This window comes from Carex rostrata, chromosome 1 (assembly GCF_964058835.1).
Source record: "Carex rostrata chromosome 1, lpCarRost1.2, whole genome shotgun sequence".
Lineage (NCBI taxonomy): Eukaryota > Viridiplantae > Streptophyta > Magnoliopsida > Poales > Cyperaceae > Carex > Carex rostrata.
This window is the reverse complement of record NC_135918.1, coordinates 5,915,903-5,935,960: the sequence shown is the minus strand read 5'-3', so window position 1 is coordinate 5,935,960 and position 20,058 is coordinate 5,915,903. Positions and strand designations below refer to the sequence as shown.

The window sequence follows — 20,058 nt, the reverse complement described above, 5'->3', positions numbered from 1 at the left end:
TTTTTTTCGTTATCTTATATGTTTTCATATAAGATAATTTTTTAAAATAAAATTATATATTTGTATGGAGATGATACTTTATTGTATTTTATTAAATTTTTATAATACAAATTAGTTGTATACATTAATTTTTTTTCTTGTTTTATTGTTTTGAAAAATATTTTATCAAAAAAACAAATCAAAATGTCAATAGCATTTTTTTATCCGTTTATCGAACCCGTATCGTATCCAAAAAGACAGACAAGGATAAATATTTTTTTCGTTATCACAATGAGTATAGATATGAAAATATCTGTACCCGACCCGTATCATTCCCGTTGACACCCCTAGTTATTTCTAATGATATTTATGATGCAACAATTACAATGCTACGTGACAATTATTAAACTGATTGCAAATGTTTGAATAAATGTTTGTTGGGTTGACTTTGTGATTTGTATTGGCAATATTAAATGTATGTGTTTGAATTAAATCGCCATCCTTAATATATAATGTTGTTAAATTGGTAGGCTTGCAAGATTATTTTAATTTTGACCCCTTTTTATATTTGATATGAATTTAATAATTTAAAGTCATAAAGTGCCATTGTTCTTTTCAAATGACGTTTGTATTCTGTTATGACCTAGCTAGTTAGGTATTTAATAAAGGATCAATTAATCAGAGTAATTTAATATGCTCTGTAAAGCACGGATCAAGATGCTTTTGGCTTTGAATTTTCAATTTTTATTTTTCAATACTGAATTTGAATTTTTGAACGACCAATTTATCTCTATGTTGAAATTAAATCGCGACATGAAAACATAAAAATTCGTCTAGCGATTCATAAGGCAATTCAAAACTTGGATTTTGGAGGCTCTGCGCATCTTCAACTCCACCCATTCTACTTCTTGTAGTCCTCATCTTCGGCATACTATTCTTTCTTTTAGTTCTATCTTCTCGAATGGAGAGAAAAATGAGAGGAGGGGAATCAAAGCTAAAAGTGCGGTATTATTAGAGTTCGGAGCGTAGAGTCTCCATCTTAATTAGAGCATGACGGTGAGTAGATTTGATTGTCGTCAGAGTGTGGCGGCAGTCAAGGAAGCGGATCCGATCGTGGAGTGAGATGGCGATTAAAATATTAGAGTGATCAACATCTCGATTGAAATGCGACAGTTAGTACATCTAGTCATCATTAGAATGCGACGACAGTCAAAAAAGCTGATCCGGTCGTAGAACAGGATAAGGATTGAGATATTAAAATAATTAAAAGAAGATTAAAGTATTATATTAGTTTAGAGAATTTGTGAGAATAAAATAGTAGATTTAGAAATTACAGTTATTTGATTAAGTGTAAATACGTTTTTTATTAATGAAATTGTTAGTTGGTATATAAATCTGTTGATTTTAAAAAAATAAAAAATCGACTTTTAAGAAATCTCGTGATGGAAAGGAAAGAATATTTTGACTTCATAAAATACAGTAAAAAGCTAAAAACTAATAAAAAATTTGGTTTCCTATAATATTTTGAATGCGGATCAGATTGATTAAATCAGGTTAGCTTTTGGAATCTCAAATATAATTTTTTTCGTATTTTGGAAAATACGTTAGCTCACCTCACTGGTCGCCGAAAATTTTATTAATATCCAAAAAAAATATGAAATTTTAGAAACTATCAAGCTTTTCGCGTTATTTCGAAATCTACGCAAACCGCAATTTTTTTTGCAGTTTTGAAATTCCAAACCGCAAATTTTTTTTGCGGTCTAAAAAAAATCTCAATTTTTTTTTGCGGTTTTAACTTTTTTGCATTTTTCAACGTTTTTTTATTTAAATAGAAATATTTATAATTTATTTAATTTTTGTATTGAAATATTAGAAATATTTTATATATTTATTTAAAAATAGATTGAATACTATATAATTTGATTTATTAGAGAGATCGCTACAAAAAACCTGGATCAACATTTTTCATGCCAAATTGTTTTGTGGCTATAAGAAAAATTAATATATTTCTATATGAGTTATTGGAAAAAAATAATAAATGCTTGGATTCTGAGTTATTGATCCGATTTGAAAGTCACTTCTAAGTAAGACAGAAAATATTATGATCCTTCTAGTACATTTAATTTCTAAAAAGTTGTATCTATTTTGAGAATTCTTTTTGAATAACAATAATTAAATAACTTAAATTGTTTTATTTTTTCAAAAATAGATACAACTTTTTATAAATTAATTGTACTAGAAAGATAACAATATTTTTTGTATTTACTTAGAAATGACTTTTGAACCGGGATCAATAACTGAGAATCCAAGCATTTTTATTTTTTTCCAATAACACATAACGAAATATATTAATTTTTCTTACCGCCTCAAAAAATCCAGCATGAAAAATGTTGATCCGGGTTATTTGTAGCAGTCTTTCTAATAAATTAAATTATATAGTATATCATCAATTTTCAAATAAATATATTAAATATTTCTAATATTTCAATACAAAAAATAAATAAATTATAAATATTTCTATTTAAATAAAAAAAGTTGAAACTGCAATCCAAAACCTCAATTTTTTTTTGCGGTTTTAGACTGAATTACGGCAAAAAAAATTACAGTTTGGGTAGATTTTGAAAAAATAAAAAAACCTCAATAGTTTTTGAAATTTTATATTTTTTTTGGATATTAATAAAAATTTCGGCACTAGTCGGCTAAAGTATAAAAATGAAACTAAGCGAAATTGAAGTTATATTCTAGTCGAACATAACTGAAATAAATTGGAATAGAACACTTTTTTTCAGTTTTGTCAATTTCGAAGAAAACTGAAATTGAGAATTAAGATGAAGAATGAATGAAAAACACTATTTGTATCCCTTGTTTTGCTGATCAGGTTGCTTCGCTTCATTCTCGTTTAATACTCTTCCACTCTTTTTTTCAAACATGCTTCTAGAGGAGGAATTTTTGTATCTCCATTTTCTTGGATCACTATTTCCTCCATTTACATTTAATTAAAAAAATTCTTACTAAGTAATATTTTATAGTAATAATATGTAACAAGAGGTCAACAAAATTATAATAAACATTTTTCTATTAGATTCGTATTTATTAACCATATATTTCTATAATTTTAATTATCATACTTACTAAATATAGCAGAAAATCATAATATATACTTTAATAAATATTCAATTCTCAATTTCACAATTCCGCTACTTGACTATTATTATTAGAGGAGGGATCGGATGACACCGTTCATTTTCAAAGTCCAAATAGTCGATCCAAACCATTCAACTTGATGGATATGTTAAAATATGCTTGCAGATCAAATTTTACATTTTTTCTGATTTTTTTTACTATTTATTAAGATGGATACAAAAATTCAACGGTCTGAATATAACGATTTTGTTAAATACTTAATAAATATAACGATTTTGTTAAATTATTTTGTTTTGAATATTGAAACGCTCTTACGGCTTGGTTACAAAAGGGTTCTCATTAGCTACCCTTTAGCCAAAATGAAAATAAAATAGAAAACCTTCGTTCTCTATAAATATTACAGCTAACCAGAAAATAAAGGACAAATATATTCTATGATATAAATGAGATCCGTGTTCTTCAAAACTCTGCTATTTCCTACTCTTCTCTCTCCTTTTTTTCTCTTTTCATCTTTAAACGGAGAGAAAAAGAAAAAGAGATAGCAGGATTCTGCTTTTTCACTTGAGAAAAATAGCAGATCTTGATCCGTTCTTTTGTTTCTCTGATTTTTGTCAAGTAGTCCGCCAATTGTGACTTCTACCCAAAAAATAACATTTGGAATCCTGATTGCTGTTAAGAAGTAGCCAAATGTCTTGTATTTCCTTAAAAGCATTTGACTATTATTTCAGTAGTAGCTGAACAAGCCCCTAATTAAGGAGCTAATTAATGCATACTAGCCTACCGATCACCGACTTTTGGCTCGTTAAGACATGCATTCACCGAAAGGGAGCTAAAGATTTGACTTGAGTAATGCTGATTTTTTAATGAGGGTTCAAATGTCTATGTGTTTTTGTGTCTTCATCTCTCTCCATTATTTTCAAAGTTCAAACAGTTGATCCGAATCGCTTAACCTAACCTCCATACTAAAATATGTTTGGAGACCAAATTTTATATTTTCAGAAATTTTTTTACTATTTTTTTAGATATGTACAAAAATACTGTTTTTAGATGGTTCGGATTTACTGATTTTGTACCTATCTAAAAAAATAGTAAAAAAATTCCTAAAAATATAAAATTTGGTCTCCAAACATATTTTAGTATGGAGGTTAGGTTAAGCGGTTCGGATCAATTGTTTGAACTTTGAAAATGATGGAAAGAGATCGAGACACGATGGAGGCATTTGAACCCTCCTCTTTTTTAATTAGCACGGACACTTCTTTTAATAATTAAAATTTGTTTGACTCGTTTCTCTCTTGTTATTGGCAATTACTTTTCTTTATTTTAAATCGTCAATGAGATTATACATTGTGAATTTTGATATTCCAAAATGAATTATGATCTTGAAAATTATCAGCAATGCGATTTACGTACTAAATTTAGATTGCATACGATTTGTATTTAACAAATTAAACAAATTAAGGCTGATATTTGTATTTTTTTTAATCCTATATAATTTTGAATCTGTATAGAACTGATACTTGTAAAAAATACAACTGTGCCACCACTTTTTTTTATTGAAAGAGAAACGTTCAAATTAATGTGTTCATCTTTTTTGTATCATGCTTTCTTTTTTTAATTGACTAATAACAAACATTCTAAATATATTTGTTAAAATAAAACTATTAGGTTTGGTGACTTTGGTCTGTATATATCTATTATTTTTTCTATATGGCCATATGCACGTAAAAAATTATATCACTTTTCATTTTTTTATATTAAATTATTAATCAATAAATTAAGAAATCAATGTCAAGAAATGATCTACAATAATGTATTTTTGTAAGCTTTTTATAACAGTTAAATCAAAGTTTAACGTTATGTGTGTATAGAAAAAATAATATAAATCACATTTAACATTTTTATTTTAACATGTAATTTTTAAATTTTAAGTTATTGTGTGATTGATTGCAAAACTAGAATAACTAAAATAACTCTTTTATCATTTGTTTTATTAGAATAACCAAATTTCAATTTTTGTAAGAATAGGTTATTCTAATAAAACAAACAAATTGGATTATCTACTTTAGCTATTCAGACCCAATCCACGAAATAGACTATTGTGAGCCTCCTCTTATTTAAAATAAACTTCAATTCGAATTTAAATACAACCTTAATCAATTATATCCGTTATTACAAAAAAAAAAATCCTACGAGAAAACCTAATTAATTTCACAAACAAGTAAACAACTGATTTAAACTTGACTCAATACATAAAAGACGTCCAAACAAACAATTTTACCAGTCTACATCGACACATCAAACACTTGTGCCAACACAAATAAGTAAAGAAAAAAGAAAAATAGAGGGATTATGTTAAAGCCTTTGGAGTATATGCAGCTCGAATTGGTACAGGCTGCAAATTCACCATTCCGTGAATAAAAATATAGATATATAATATATTCATTGCAACTGGTGACTTGGTTAAGGATTCTTCAGGTCAAAGACGACACTTTACTGATCTGCGTACGAGTCATCAAAATTTTCATGAATTTGAATTCAAATCATGCTACAATCCGATTCAAATTTTTTCTAACTCTTTCTGTTATTAATAAATTCAATTCGTTTAGAGAATCAACTTTTGATGTAGCGATAAAAACAATACATTTTGTGTAGAAGATCGTAGTTTTAAATAATTAGATAACTTGAACTCTAATCTTTATTAAAAAAAAAGTTGTTTTGAGTAGAATTCATAACGAGTGGTTCAAATTCTTTCCATGATAATCAAGTATTGAGTTGGAATGCCTAGTCACACACGTTCGCATTTACTACGAACTGTATTGGAATAGACCACAACCTTTGGAGTTTGGAGCACTCCAAGTTTTAAAATAGTCAGATGCGAGCACCTGAATATATTCACCTTGCGTCTTGACTCTTTGAAATATATTTTAGGAACATGCAAAAGTATAAATAAAAAAAGAACAACTATATTTTGCGTCTTGACTTTTGAAATATAATTTACAAACATGCAAAGGTATATATATAAAAGAGCATATTTATTCTCGTAGTTATAATTATAAAAAGCAGAAGTAGTCTGGTTTTGATAAATTAGTCTAGCATTTATTCTATCTTCATCATTACAATTAATTATAATTTCAATTATGATAGGTTTAATTTTGTAATTATAGATTTTATATTATTATAATTGCTAATTGTTAATATAATATTTTGAGACATATTATTAATTAAATAAATTTGTAAAATATAGAACTATTCGATAATTTTGTAATTAAATTTTAATTACCATATCAGTATATATATGTGATTTTATATTTGCAGATACTATTAAGGGAATGAGCGACTGTACTGGAGAGGATCCCTTTCTCTACAGTACAGATCTCTCTGCAACTGCAAGTCGATGTATTAAACATTGAGCGAGTCTATGGTACTATGCATATTACGATTTGTTACCGTGTTACGGCTCTATATTTGAGTTTTCAAATTCTAACGATCGATCCGAACAGTTCATCTTGTTCTCCATATTAATATGTGTTTGGAGACCAAATTTTACATTTTTTGAAATTATTTTACTATTTTTTTAGATTTATTGAAAATCATTGTTTTTGGATGGTCTAGAATTTTCAGATCAAGTGATTTTCTAAATATCTAAAAAAATAGTAAAATTTTTTCAAAAAATGTAAAATTTGGTCTCCAAACACATATTAATATGGAGAACAATATGAACGGTTCGGATCGACCGTTAGGATTTGAAAACTCGAATATAAAGCCGTAGCACGGTAACAACCCGTGATATGCATAGTACCATAGACTCACTCTTAAACATTTATAGGCAACCTTTTGTCCATTGGTAGACCGGCTGGCTCATTGTCTACCGACGCTCCGGACCATTTCACAAGGGTCCACGATTCGGTGGCTTCAAGGAGATCCACAGAATTAAAACCAGGTTCAAGAAAAATATTATAGCCCAAATCCGAGCGCGATCCACTCAGCGGAACTTCCAAATTTGAAGGGGTTCAATTTTCTTATCGGATCGCTACGTGCGCGCTTTCACTTTTCGTCTTCCCTGTCGACAACTTCAATTTTTCCAATCCCCAAATTTCAAAGGGCACAACGCACAAGAGAACTGTCCATACCATACACTGGCCGAAAGGCACAAGAAGTGCAGTTTTCAAGAATCTCATTTGATTCGATCCCCTTTTACTTTTCCTGCGACTTGTATCCATTGGCTTCTCGAATTTGTTCGTTCCATCTTCTATCGCACTAATTTTGATTGGTGTGATAAGAGAAAGAGAACGAACGGATTCGAGCAGAGGAGTGAATGGAGACGATTACGAATTCAATCGATGCTACGGCGGTGACTGAATTTAGAGAGGCTCTGATTGCGAGAGATTTCCTTCCTGCTCGGCACGACGATTTTCATAAAATGAAGAGGTGTGCACTTTTTAATCTTATTTACTTTTGATTATCAGAATCTTTTCTCAAGCTTGTCGGATCAGAGTTGATCATCTCGTACGGATGATTGATTAGGTAAGATTGCCTTAAGAAGTTCAAATAAGACGTCAAAAGGGATTGCAATACCTTTTCAATCAAATTATGAAGTGTTCAGACTTCAGAAACTATAGGAACTCAGGACTGCATTTAGGCTTTTAAAAAAAGAAGTGTAAGGTGGGAATGTTAAAGAGTACTTACCAACCACAAAGGATTAGTGTGCAGATATTGAGAAGACCAAGATTTTATGCCTCTAGCTATAAATTTAAGATAAGTGCCTTACTTGCAAGTTCTAATATCTGGGTATTTCTTACGCTGCACAAAATCAATTAGGAAACACATGTGCAAAATTACTTATACTTGTTATCATAATCATCTCCCGAATAGTATAGTATTGCACAGTAGTCTCATGTTCCAAAGTGTTAGAACTAATGGCTCCCTGATTTCAGGCAATGCCTCAGATGACTATTAGAATCCTCTTTTATATAAAGAGAGATAGTGGGGATTTGAGACTTGTTCAAATAACTAATAATTTGTTTTAACTATATCTTCATAAAAAAAAAAAATTAAACTAAAGTACATCTAGACACAGTTTTGTTTTCATAAGAGTACTTCACACTTGCCTGTTTTTTTCTTAGGTTTTTGAAGGCAAGAGGATTTAATGTCGAGAAAGCAATCACTATGTGGTCAGATATGCTTAAATGGAGGTCAGATTTCGGTGCAGATTCCATCTTGGAGGTGATTAAATAACCAATCTCTTTCTTGCTTGCACTTATTGTGTAAAGCTTTTACACGGCAAAAACGAATTCCTCTAGCAACTAAACTTGATTATTCAGGATTTTGTTTTCACCGAACGGGAAGAGGTGTTACTTCACTATCCACATGGCTATCACGGTGTAGACAAAGAAGGGAGACCCGTTTACATTGAGATGCTCGGTAAACTTGACATGAACAACCTCATGAGTGTAACTACAATAGACCGCTTTTTAAAGTACCATGTCCAGCAATTGGAGAGGCTGTTCACTGAGAAGTTTCCCGCTTCCTCTGCGAAAGCAGGAAAGCATATCGATACAGTCGTTACAATATTAGATGTCCAAGGTGTGGTAAGTTATCTTCTTATCATTTTTTTATACTCATCTTTTTTTCCAGCTTTGTTGACATCTGATAAGTTTCGACTTGTGAATTATGTCCATAAATTAATTTTCCTTGAAGTTGTGATAGTTTATGTGTAAAATTAACTCACTCGGGATGTTGTGATGCACTAAAATTTTGGATGTTTCACACCATAGATATCTATGCCACAATTTGCTGCGAATCTTGCTGCCTCTCTGAGAGATAATTCATCAAATACCTTAGTGCAAAGTGCAAACCAAGGTTGCTTTAGATAATAAAAAAAAGGTCTCTGGCTGAATGGACCAGAAGCACATTATACCATATCCAATCACAATTAGGGGAAATTGAAGCCATTTACGAAACTGGCTTAGAAAGAAGTTAGTACCTATAATATGAAAAATGAGTGCAACCAAGAGTTGCATAAGCACCATCCATGTTATAATTCCAATCTCTCATTGTACCAAGTGCTGCAAGTCTGATCCTGATTAGCTCTAAGCTAATCCAAGACCCCTCTCTGAACAAGTGTGTCTTTTGTCCGCTCTTCTAAAGGAGCAAAGTAACCACTCTCTTTCACACTGTCACGAATGAAGAAATGATACCTTAACAGCATCCAAGAGGGGAGATGACCTCGTTACAAAATTTTCAGAAAATGTAACACAGACCAGTTTTGTCTAGAGTAAATAATGAAGAATCACCAGTCATAGACATTGTTACATTGGTACTGGTCAGTTTTGGTGTGATACCTGTATCGTACTTGAGGGCTACATGTATTTTGACACATACCTTTTGGCTGATTTCTACTCATTCGGGATCCAGGCTTAAGGAGACCCCTCAATATTACGATCAAGTTCTGTCAAGTATCGTACAAACCAAATATCATTATATAGCATTGAATTTTCCCACAAGCAATATGTACTACTTTATTTATCACCTATTTTCTTTCTTGTAGAATTGGTTGAGAGTGCGTAAATTGGCGAGTGATGTTGTTCTACGCATTAATAAAATCGACAGTGACAACTACCCTGAGGTGAAATAATGTTGATGTCATTTCTTTCCTTCTCACATGTTGGTGTTAAATACTTCTTTTGAAAGTTAAGACTTAATTTTGCAGATTTTGCACAAGTTGTTCATCATTAATGCCAGCAGCGGCTTCAGATTATTGTGGAATGCTTTAAAAGGTTTTATTGATCCAAGAACTTCAGAAAAGATAGAAGTAACGAGACTTGCTTCTGATTTAATATTTTATCTATTTTGTAGTCACGGAATTAAATTTACTAAAGTGAAGAATTCATTTTTATCACAGGTTCTAGGAGAGTCATACGAAAGCACACTGCTTGAGTATATAAATAAGAGGTATGCTATGTTTTGCATTTCAATAAAATATTTGAATTGGCTAATCTTTTTTTTTTTTATTATGATTTGTATTTATTTGATTTCAACTTTTCAATTATATTACAGTGAGATGCCTGATTTTCTTGGTGGAGCTTGTTCTTGCTCTAGTGAGGGAGGATGCATTCGGTCAAACAAGGGACCTTGGAAAGACTTTAAACCAACCAATGTATAGATTTCTTCATTTATACCCCGATTTATGTTTATTTTTGTGTATATTCCTTCCATATATGTATTTGTATTGGCTTTGATTCATTTTAAAACTGCAGCCATCAAACAGTGGTTTTCTTGAGGGAATTGGGTGGATAACTAATCTGTATTTATGCAACCCAAATAAAATTATTAGATCCATATCATCTTATGTATCTTTTGATTAATGAGAGATGGTAATTATCCACCTCAATTTCCTAACAAAGAAAATGAACAATCTTTTTTAAAAGAAATGTTACTTTAGATGCATAATTCACAGTTCAATAGATGTGATAAGTCATAGTGCTTCATATTGATGTACTTTCAATTGATTAATCAAATTCAGGGATCACCACCTTTGTCCCAAAAAGGCCTGGTGGAGACGGCAGAATCATCAGATGAAGAAGAAAATTATCAGGTTCTAGTGTTTATGCAAATGATTTTATCAATCATCTCTACTTGTTTCTTTGGATGTAATAGGTTTACATTTGTAAATTTACAGGATGCAATTTCTGGAGAACTAATGGATCTGGGTTCAAATAATTTAGAGATAAATAGATCAAATTCAGAAGCTCGGTATGCATTGACCAATGAAGAAGAGGTCTGTTCATATTATGATTAATTATACAATCTGACGTGTTTCGCCCTTTGGTCTGTAAAGATCTGAATTCCTTGCTTTGGATCATAAAAATGTAATAAGTATCACTTTTTTTGTGAACACATCATTTCCACCAACACAGGGGGGTGATAACTGAGGTCATTTTAATGTGATAATCAAAAAATAAAAGTCAGTGTCTAATTCCATGTGATTGCTTTCTCTCAAAAAAAAATCCATGTGATTGCTGACAATGACTTAAATTGTACAGACTGAGATAGTACAAATTAAAAGGTTTATGATTAAATCCAGAACCGTGAAGCTTTGAGGACAAATATAGAAGTTGGGTGGGACTATATGGTCCATTCATTTAATTCACTTCGTCTTTAACGTGAGAAATCGTGTTTTTTACATTTTTTTCTCTTGAAATTTAGGATTTTGCTTCTTATTGTTATTACCTTTCTTTTTGAATAACAGATAGATGGACAAATGGCTTCAAGCAGAATGAACTACCAATGTACTAAAGGTATAACTTATTTGGAAATTGTGTCATATTGTAAGGGTGGTATTAATGAGAATTGTTTTTAACTCGAAAATATTGAGAATTAGTGGATGTTTCACTGCTCAACAAGAGATGTGAACTTTTCAGGGATCTGTCAAATGTTAATCACACACTATTGACTCTTTATGACCATTGTTCATTGTCAGTCTATATTTGAAATCCATAGAACTTGATAGGTAGCCTATTTATGTGTCCAAACATCTTTATAAATTCCACTTTTTGGGTTTGGAGCTTTTTTTAAGCTTGACTTGAGACATAAGCATGGTTGTTGTCAAATAAATGATTGGCAAACAGATTTCTTCTTCTTCTTGTTAAGTCCTCAGGCATTAGTTCATTATTTTTTCTTGATACATCACTCATAGCCATTAGTTCATTTTTTTTCTCTTTGCTAATGTCACAGAATAGCCAGCTACTAAAAATGGATTTGTTTTACAACCCTAATTCTGATTTTCTTTTCTTTCTTTGTTCTATCTTTTTTTAATACAGCAGATATTTCTTCCATGATATCATTGGAGTACCTCAAGCAACTCTTACAACGTATCACAAGCATCATATTTAAACTATTAGCTCTTGTGCTTATTTTATTTCGGGTTAGAGATATCTTTTTTCACAAGCCAGAGCTGAAATCTCTAAATGACATGGCACCTGAAGAATCAACCACCACTGCAACTGCAGAAGATAGAATTTATGTTAGTCAAGATGATGAAGGAGAAGCCTCTTTCCATCCATGCTTGGAGAGGTTGCAGAGATTGGAAGAACTGATAGCAGAACTGGATAAAAAGCCAAAAAAAATCCCTCCAGAGAAGGATATAATGCTTTCAGAGTCTTTAAACAGGATCAAGACTCTTGAACATGATCTGCAAAAGACACGATATGTAAGTACAGTTAAACATGTTATTAGTATGTTGGGTATATATTTCCTTTGGTTGATAACATGAACTGTTTTTGTGCAGACTTTGAATGCAACTTCGATGAAGCAAGAAGAGCTGTCAGAGACATTTCAGAATTTGAGGGAGTATAGTGGACAGGTATATTGAACTAAACATTGTACTATATGCAATAATGGCTGTGAACAATTTTCTTTTCTAAAATTTTGATAACACTCGACAGATGCGCTATAATTGCATCATTGAGATGAAAATCTAATTATGCTCTTATTTTCTGTGCAGAAGGCATGTTGGTTTGGAGGTTGCCGGACCTACCCAAATAGAAGATAAAGAGCTGAGCCGGTCTTTAATTTCTTGCTAGTTTGTCTTGTGCCAAAATTATAACTGGAAGCAAAATATAGCTTGCAAATAGTACAGATACAGGAGAAATATCTTCTAATAATAGACGTAAACAACTCGCTTCTCACTTCGAGAGCAGTTTTTTATTCTTACAGTGCACAGATCATATGCAGCGCTATTTTGATTCTATTATCCATGCACTGCATGAATTAAAAACTGTTCTGTCAAAATCTTCACCCTTACCTTTTCCATACAGCTCTTTAGTGTATATAGTTGTATCCGTTTTACAGCCTTTGGACATGTATATATTCACTTGACAGGCAGCATGAACATGACAAAAGAGTTTTGCAGAGCATTGATGCTAATTCCAAACTGTAAACTCTATTTATTGATTGTACAATATTATAGAATTTATAGTACACCTTTCTCCTATTAGTTCTCAAAAAAGAAAAATTCTAATGTCAAATCTCTAGAAAAGAAGCTTGACCTATACGGTGATCAAGCTTTTTATTGTAATCCTTCTATTAAGCATCATGTTTGTGGATGAACAAAGTTAATTTGAACACAAAAACATACTGAAATTGGTCTTGTAAAAGGCTTTTTAGTCTCATGCTGTGTGGTTTTGCGACTGTTTGATGCTTATGTAGACTAGTAGATGGATGGGGGTTGGTTTTGCGAATGCTGGAGCAAAATCAGACCATGGAGATGTTTGCGACTTGCAACAAGGAGTTTCAGTGCCAATGAGGTCAACTATCGCATGAAATGCCATGCTGGCAGTGTCAATGATTGCAAAACAGTGATACATTGAAAATTTGGCGAGAACAGCCTCAAATTTCTGTAGTTTTTCTTTGGAACATGAATGGAGGAAGAATTCGGGATTCAAAGTTTCTCCACTTCTGTCCAGAACAAATTATTTTCTTTCTTGTCGACACATAAGGTCTTCTTCGATGCATTTTTCTGCAAGCACTGTTTTTGTTTGAGCTCAACTATTCTGAAAGCATTATCTGATCTGATGTAATCCTGAACAGTGGTTAAATAATGAGACTGATAGCGAACAGGCTTATTCAAAAATGAAGTAAACCAACCAACTTCGTTTACTACTGTCATAAGGTTATTTATAGCTGGATATCTCACTTCCCAGTAATTTTGAATGTCTAAAGCGACGACAGCCCATTTCATGGAAACTCGCCCCAATAGCGTGGTAATGGGCCTTATTTATAAGCTCCATCATGTTTTAATAATTATACTGAAATAGAGTGCCGGCTTACTTTAATTACTTTCCGAAAACATAAAAATATTATTTGAAGCAGAGTAATCCATGCTTACAGACAACAAGAAAGGTAAAATTTTGTTACGTCGCTGGACTTTTGTCTCGTGAAAGCTGATAACGGTACAGTTATATATTTTGTCTGAAATTAAGAACTTTTTTGTTTATTTTTATTACATCAGTTTAATACAAAATAAACGGAGTAATCGCATAGACATTTTGTTTGTATATTAACATACACTCTGCTTACATCGATACATAATTTTTTCTTTTACGTGGATAGCAATTTTAGCAATCCATTAGCATTTACATACAACAAATAAAAAAACAACTTGATTAGATAATGAAAATTCTCTGGCTAAGTGGGATGGAATCCGTCCCAGGCAAGTAGGCATGTAGACTTTTCAGTTTTTGTATAAGCAGGTGCTAATTTAATTAGTTCGCTGATCTTGGATTGATGCTAAGTTGCTAACTAGGGTTGCAAACGAATCAAACCGAATCAAACTTACCCTAATTTGAGTTTGAATTTGAATAAGATTCGAACTGAATTGGTTTGATTTGTTTCAGAATGAACTAATTTCGAATCGAATTAATTGCAAACTACAAATTTTTCGAATCAAATTACGAACTACAATTTTTTTTGGCAGCTCTAGTTATATTGGTGGTTTATGCATTAGTTTTCTTCTTGCGGAACAAAATTCATATGGTTTCCTTTTACCTTTTATGAATTCACACTGATGGATTATGTGTCAGCTTAAGATTTCCTTACCTTTTACGTTGCTAGATTGATTAAAATCACAACATGAATCTAGTTAAATGAAACTTATTCCATTGTTAATTTGTTATATTGCTGAAACATTTTTCTATTTTAAGTTACTATTATATTAACAATTTTGAGCTCTGATATATTAAAAAAATGATGGTTGAATCCATTAGTTACATTATTTGAGATTCGAATCTAAATAGTTCTCGAATCAATTTTGAACGAATTATACTCAGTTTGAGTTTGATTTGAATAAGATTCGAACCGAACTAGTTTGATTTATTTCAGAACAAATTAATTTTGAATTAAATTAATTGCAAACTTTTTTCGAATCAAACTCAAATTAAATCACGAACTACGAACTTTTTGTGTAACCCTAATGTTAACTGATGAATGAAAAATTTAAATGATATTTTTATTAAAAAGAACTTCTTTATGGGACTATTAATAATCAATTGGCTGCATTATCTCAAAAGAAAAGAAAAGAAATGGAAAACGTAGGGTTCAAATGCATTTATTTTTTGTGTCTCCATCATGTCTTCATTTTTTTTTAAATTTATAACTCAAAATTTAAAACTCAAGAGTCAAAATAAAAACTATTGGATGTGATCTATGTTATTTTCTCTATGTGCTAATAAAAAATTATCACATTTCAATTTTGTTTTTAAGTGAATCAATAAGTTGAAAAATCAACGTCTGAAAATTATTCACATTAGTATGTTTTTTATAAGCTCTTGATGACAATCAAAATAAAATTGAAATGTTATAATTTTTTACATATGAATAGTTAAAATGATGTAGATCATATCCAACGGTTTTATTTTAATTGACTTTTTAAGTCTTAAATTTTGAGGTTTGTAAGTATTTAAAAATGAAGACATGATAGAGACATAAAAAATGAAGTCATTTGAACCCTTCTCTTTAAACTATTGAATCATTCGAGTAAAATTAGGAAGTTCTTAAGCTCACTGAGCTCTTTTAGTGAATTTAGCTCCAGAACCTACAAAAATGACTTCATATGGTGATCTAAACCGTTGCGACTGTAAGTACTTAAGCGAGGACAGATAGGATATCAGTACAGTACTCCACAAATTTTTAAAATCAAGAATTGCAGAATTACAGAAAAAAAAATGAATATATAGATGTATTGTTGGCTACTTAGATTGTTAAACACAAACAATAAAAAAAATATAGTCATCAATTGAACAATAAAACATATAACAAATTTTATAATTATTGTTAAACACAAACAAAAAAATAATAGCCTTTATACGATCGAGACACCGCCTTTATATATGTGATATATATCACGGACCACATTCGCAAAATCGACTATAACATCTAAAATTTAAATTTAAGTATCTAATTATATTTTTTTTATTGATATGATAACAAATGTTAAGATTCTATTTTAAATAATGATATAAAAGATATGCTAATTAGAGCCTGTGACAAATTAGGGGCAGAAAGAAAGATAAAATGAAAAGTTTTTTTTTTTCATTTAGATCTTGTATTTTTTTTAAAGTACAAATACTCTTTGACCTTTTTCATGAAAATTTTAATAATTTGGCGTGAAATCCTTCAGCCTTCTCTCTTTTAAATTGAACTCTTATCTTTAAAATTGAAAACTAGTTATCTATAACTAACCCAGTTGCCATTTTTGTCCAAAATTTTTCAATTTGCCTTAATAAATACAAAAATAATCCTGTTGTAGTTTTGTCTCCAAATAATCAACAAGTTGATCCAACAACAGTAATACAGTATTTGTCCGACACGGCGACACCCCACAGGAGGACGGCGCCAAAATGATTAGCTCTATAAATTAAGCTTTAAATAAATGATTAGCCAAACAATTATGTCTCCTGCGCACTAAACTAACCCAATAAAAACGGTACCACCACCCCCCCGTGCCAGCCAGATCATTACATTATCATTTACCAAACCCGACCTCTCTCTCCATTTCTAAGTAATAGAGTCCCCTCTCACTTTCCTTTTCCCACCTGTCTCTTGGGTGTTTTGAAGTGACATTGGCTCGGAGAGAGAGCGACAGCCATAGAGGCACAATGTTTCCCAAAGAAGCTGGGTTCTTTGAAGGCTCTCTTGAAGGGACGGACTTGCCCCGAGTGGGCACGTGTCACACGTGGAGCGACCCCAAGCCTCGGCTGAGGTGGACCGCCGATTTGCACGACCGGTTCGTTGACGCTGTAAAAGAGCTTGGCGGCCCAGAGAGTGAGTCTTAATTTTCTCCAATTTTTTTTTTTTTTTTCAGTTGTGAGTTTCGTGCTATTTTAACTCTTTATGTTTTCTTCCTTTTGTAGAAGCAACACCAAAGACAATATTGAAGGCAATGGGAATCAAAGGGCTCACTCTTTACCACTTGAAAAGCCATCTTCAGGTTTGTATCCTCTTTACAAGTGATTTCTGAATTATAGAGTTATTTTGTCTCAATTTTAATCAATCAGAGTGCTAACCGAGTAACACTTAAAGTTAGTTAAGTTAACTAACTATACTGTTGGTGGTATTTTAGTACACACTGTACTCAATTAAGGCCGTGTGTAGAAATTTAGTGTATAACATCTTTGCTTGAAACAACAGAGTCAGAGATGTTTAATTAATTCTTAATGAGGTACTGACTCAGTGGGAGATGATTGAATATACACATATACTCAGTTTTGCTTTACTAAAGAGCTACAATTTAATATGACGTTACTCTTCGGGTTATTAGCCTTGCAAATTGCTCACAAACTAGTTTCAGTTCTTAACATATTGAGAAATCATCCAAACAAATGCCAAATTTTGTTGGGAAAACCATTGCCTTTTTTCGACACAGGATTTCCCATTTAATGCATTCCTTTTAGTGTGATTGTGGTACTACAGGATTTCCCATTTATAAAATTCTGGAAATGTATATCTGATGTGATTAGAGCTCAGACAGGTTAGTACGCTACAAATGTAATCTTGACCTTTGTTGTCAAACTCATTTGTTTTGATCCTAGGCACACACACAGAAGTAACAAGTACCATTGTCTTGATGAAAATTTAAGGCATAAACAGTCATCATGTACAAGCTAGTTTTCTGCATGCTGTTTCAATAATAAAGTCGACTTGATACATGTATATATTTTGTGCATAGCATGCTAATGTTTGTTCCTTGGTGTTTTTTGGAAAGAATTATCTTGATTTATCTCCACAAAGTAGTAGCCTACTGTTGTTTGATTGTAATGAAGTCCTTTGTTGTTGTTGATTATTATGCTTTTAGATAAAATTTACCATAATTATTAATTACTGCGTATGCTGGTTCTCCTCCTGACTTGTTGCAAATGTGATCTCTGCTTTTCAGTTGAGCAAACTCATGCCAACTTCCATAATTAGTCTTTTAGCAATCATATTTTCTCTCATGCCGCCTTCTACAAGCCCATGTGAAATATATCAGAAGTAAATTTTGCATTATAAGATCACTCTCAAAAAGTGATTAGTTTTTGTGCTCATGTTTTGTGTGTTTCAACAGTGAATTTATGTAAGCACAGGGTCACCAGTTAGATAGGAAAGATGTATTGCATACTTGTCGATTTTTGACAAAAACTATTTGTGATTCAATTGATAGAAGAAGTACCTCTTTACCTTCCTGACATGCTATTTGGCTCATCATGCAGAAATACAGAATGGGAAGGCAGTCAAACAAGGAGTCTAGCGACAAAACTAAAGATGGTACTGAGTTTATCTTATGAACGGAAGGGTCTGCTTTTAAAATATACTGGCCTGGTATAGTGGTACTGATGTGGTGTCAATTGTATATTGACCGTACCGTTGCTGAGCCATAAAGAACTTACCAATGTAGATTCTGATTCAGCTTGATTTCAAAATTGCTTTTTAATCAATGAAATCATATATAGTCCTTGTTTATTTTTTGCAGATTGTGCTGGCGAAAACCAAAGAAGTACAGCATCATCATCAAAATCGCGATCTGTTTCACAAGAAGTTAATGAGTAAGTACATCTCCTAATCTGCCTTTAAAATTTCTTGTGCGACCTTCTTTTTTTTCCGTTTGAGTAAATTTTAAACTTTAATTACAGTAAATGTAATGAGGCAATGAGAATACAAATGGAGCTTCAAAGAAGGTTACAAGAACAGCTTGAGGTCTGTCTGGCATATTTATCGTTGTTATAATTCCATGTCTACCTGGTGCTAACTGACAACTTTGCTAATTGAATAACCAACTGATACTAGAAACCTCGTGTGCATAGAAAAATTTGATGTCCTTAGTACCTTAACACACAGGACATCTCCCCTGAACCTCTCTATTCACCATTTGAGTTGCAAAATGTAAAAGGAGGGCACTTTGGTCTTATTTTGAAAAATAAGGGACAGGAATCACATGATGTTCTTGGGACATGTTCAGTCTTTTTGTTCTATATTATTAGAGATACTTTTAGCCTAATAGTTTTAAGTTTTTTTGGCTTAAAACAAGAATGTTTGTTGTTTAAATTTGATGAAACTGGAATATCTAAGCATCTTTGTCTGTTTCTTAACTGTCGCACCACTGTTCTGTAACAGGTCCAACGCCGTCTTGAGATCCGAATCGAGGCTCAAGGGAAGTACTTCAATTCTATGCTTGAAACTGCATGCAACACACTGCTAAACATGAATATGGCTGCAACAGATCTTCCTTCTATTGGCAATGTGCCTCTCGAGTTGCCAGCTGGAGAGATTTCAGAATGCCTTAGTTATCAGTGCGAGTCAAATTTGTTACCTCTATCTTGCACTGATGAGAAATATCTGGACACAAAAGTACCTCAGATTGGAGAGTGTTCTCTAGATAGTTGTCTGACATCACAGAAAACTCAAGAAGGATATATCAATAGAAGACCCAGTGGCATGCCTTGATCCAGTTTAAATTTCGATGCTCATTTCCTAATCGGGTATGATTTAACAAATTTGTTTTCCTTGTTGTCCCTCGTCTTTGCCTGTGTAAAAAAAAAGCACGGAGTAACATCTTGTTGGACAATGTACTTGGAATGTTTTTTATAACTGTAGTTATTATCTTAAAATATTGATTTAGAGTTAATTTTATTGAACTTGTTGTGCGTAAATTGTTATGTAAGAGTTGGAAAATGTGGTGAATGAATTGTTGCTCGTGCATTGATTGAGACCTTATGTGTGTTGCTCATGTTAGTTAAGGCACCTTTTAGGCGTTAAATCAATGCCTCCATTTGCAATTTTGTTCTATGGCCCATGAAGGGGATCTAAGCGGGTACCTTTTGTCATTGGGCTGCAAGACGATGACCACTTGCCCTGAATTCACCAATTATTGAAGGGACATGATACATAAATTTAAACATAATTTTT

The 20,058-nt window shown here is 31.9% G+C and overlaps 2 protein-coding genes across 3 annotated transcripts; both read left to right on the top strand.

Annotated features, from left to right (window-relative positions):
• The first annotated feature begins 7,147 nt into the window (after positions 1 to 7,147).
• On the top strand, positions 7,148 to 13,114 carry LOC144554220 (phosphatidylinositol/phosphatidylcholine transfer protein SFH9-like). Of its 2 annotated transcripts, none has more exons than XM_078302542.1 (13): positions 7,148 to 7,551; positions 8,247 to 8,346; positions 8,445 to 8,711; positions 9,671 to 9,748; positions 9,833 to 9,934; positions 10,025 to 10,074; positions 10,180 to 10,279; positions 10,646 to 10,717; positions 10,802 to 10,900; positions 11,372 to 11,420; positions 11,943 to 12,331; positions 12,410 to 12,484; positions 12,626 to 13,114. In XM_078302542.1, exons 1-13 carry the CDS (start codon positions 7,439 to 7,441, stop codon positions 12,671 to 12,673), a joined length of 1,542 nt encoding a protein of 513 aa, XP_078158668.1. In that variant the 5' UTR covers positions 7,148 to 7,438; the 3' UTR covers positions 12,674 to 13,114. The 2 variants fall into 2 exon arrangements, with proteins under 2 accessions (XP_078158668.1, XP_078158677.1); XM_078302551.1 differs by having other exon boundaries at positions 7,158 to 7,551; positions 11,946 to 12,331.
• A 3,510-nt stretch (positions 13,115 to 16,624) lies between these two features.
• On the top strand, positions 16,625 to 19,848 carry LOC144565326 (myb-related protein 2-like). Its single transcript, XM_078315053.1, has 6 exons — positions 16,625 to 16,941; positions 17,031 to 17,107; positions 18,366 to 18,420; positions 18,626 to 18,698; positions 18,786 to 18,849; positions 19,267 to 19,848. The coding sequence occupies exons 1-6, from the start codon at positions 16,776 to 16,778 to the stop codon at positions 19,594 to 19,596; spliced, it is 765 nt and encodes a 254-aa protein (XP_078171179.1). The 5' UTR covers positions 16,625 to 16,775; the 3' UTR covers positions 19,597 to 19,848.
• The last annotated feature ends 210 nt before the right edge of the window (positions 19,849 to 20,058 follow it).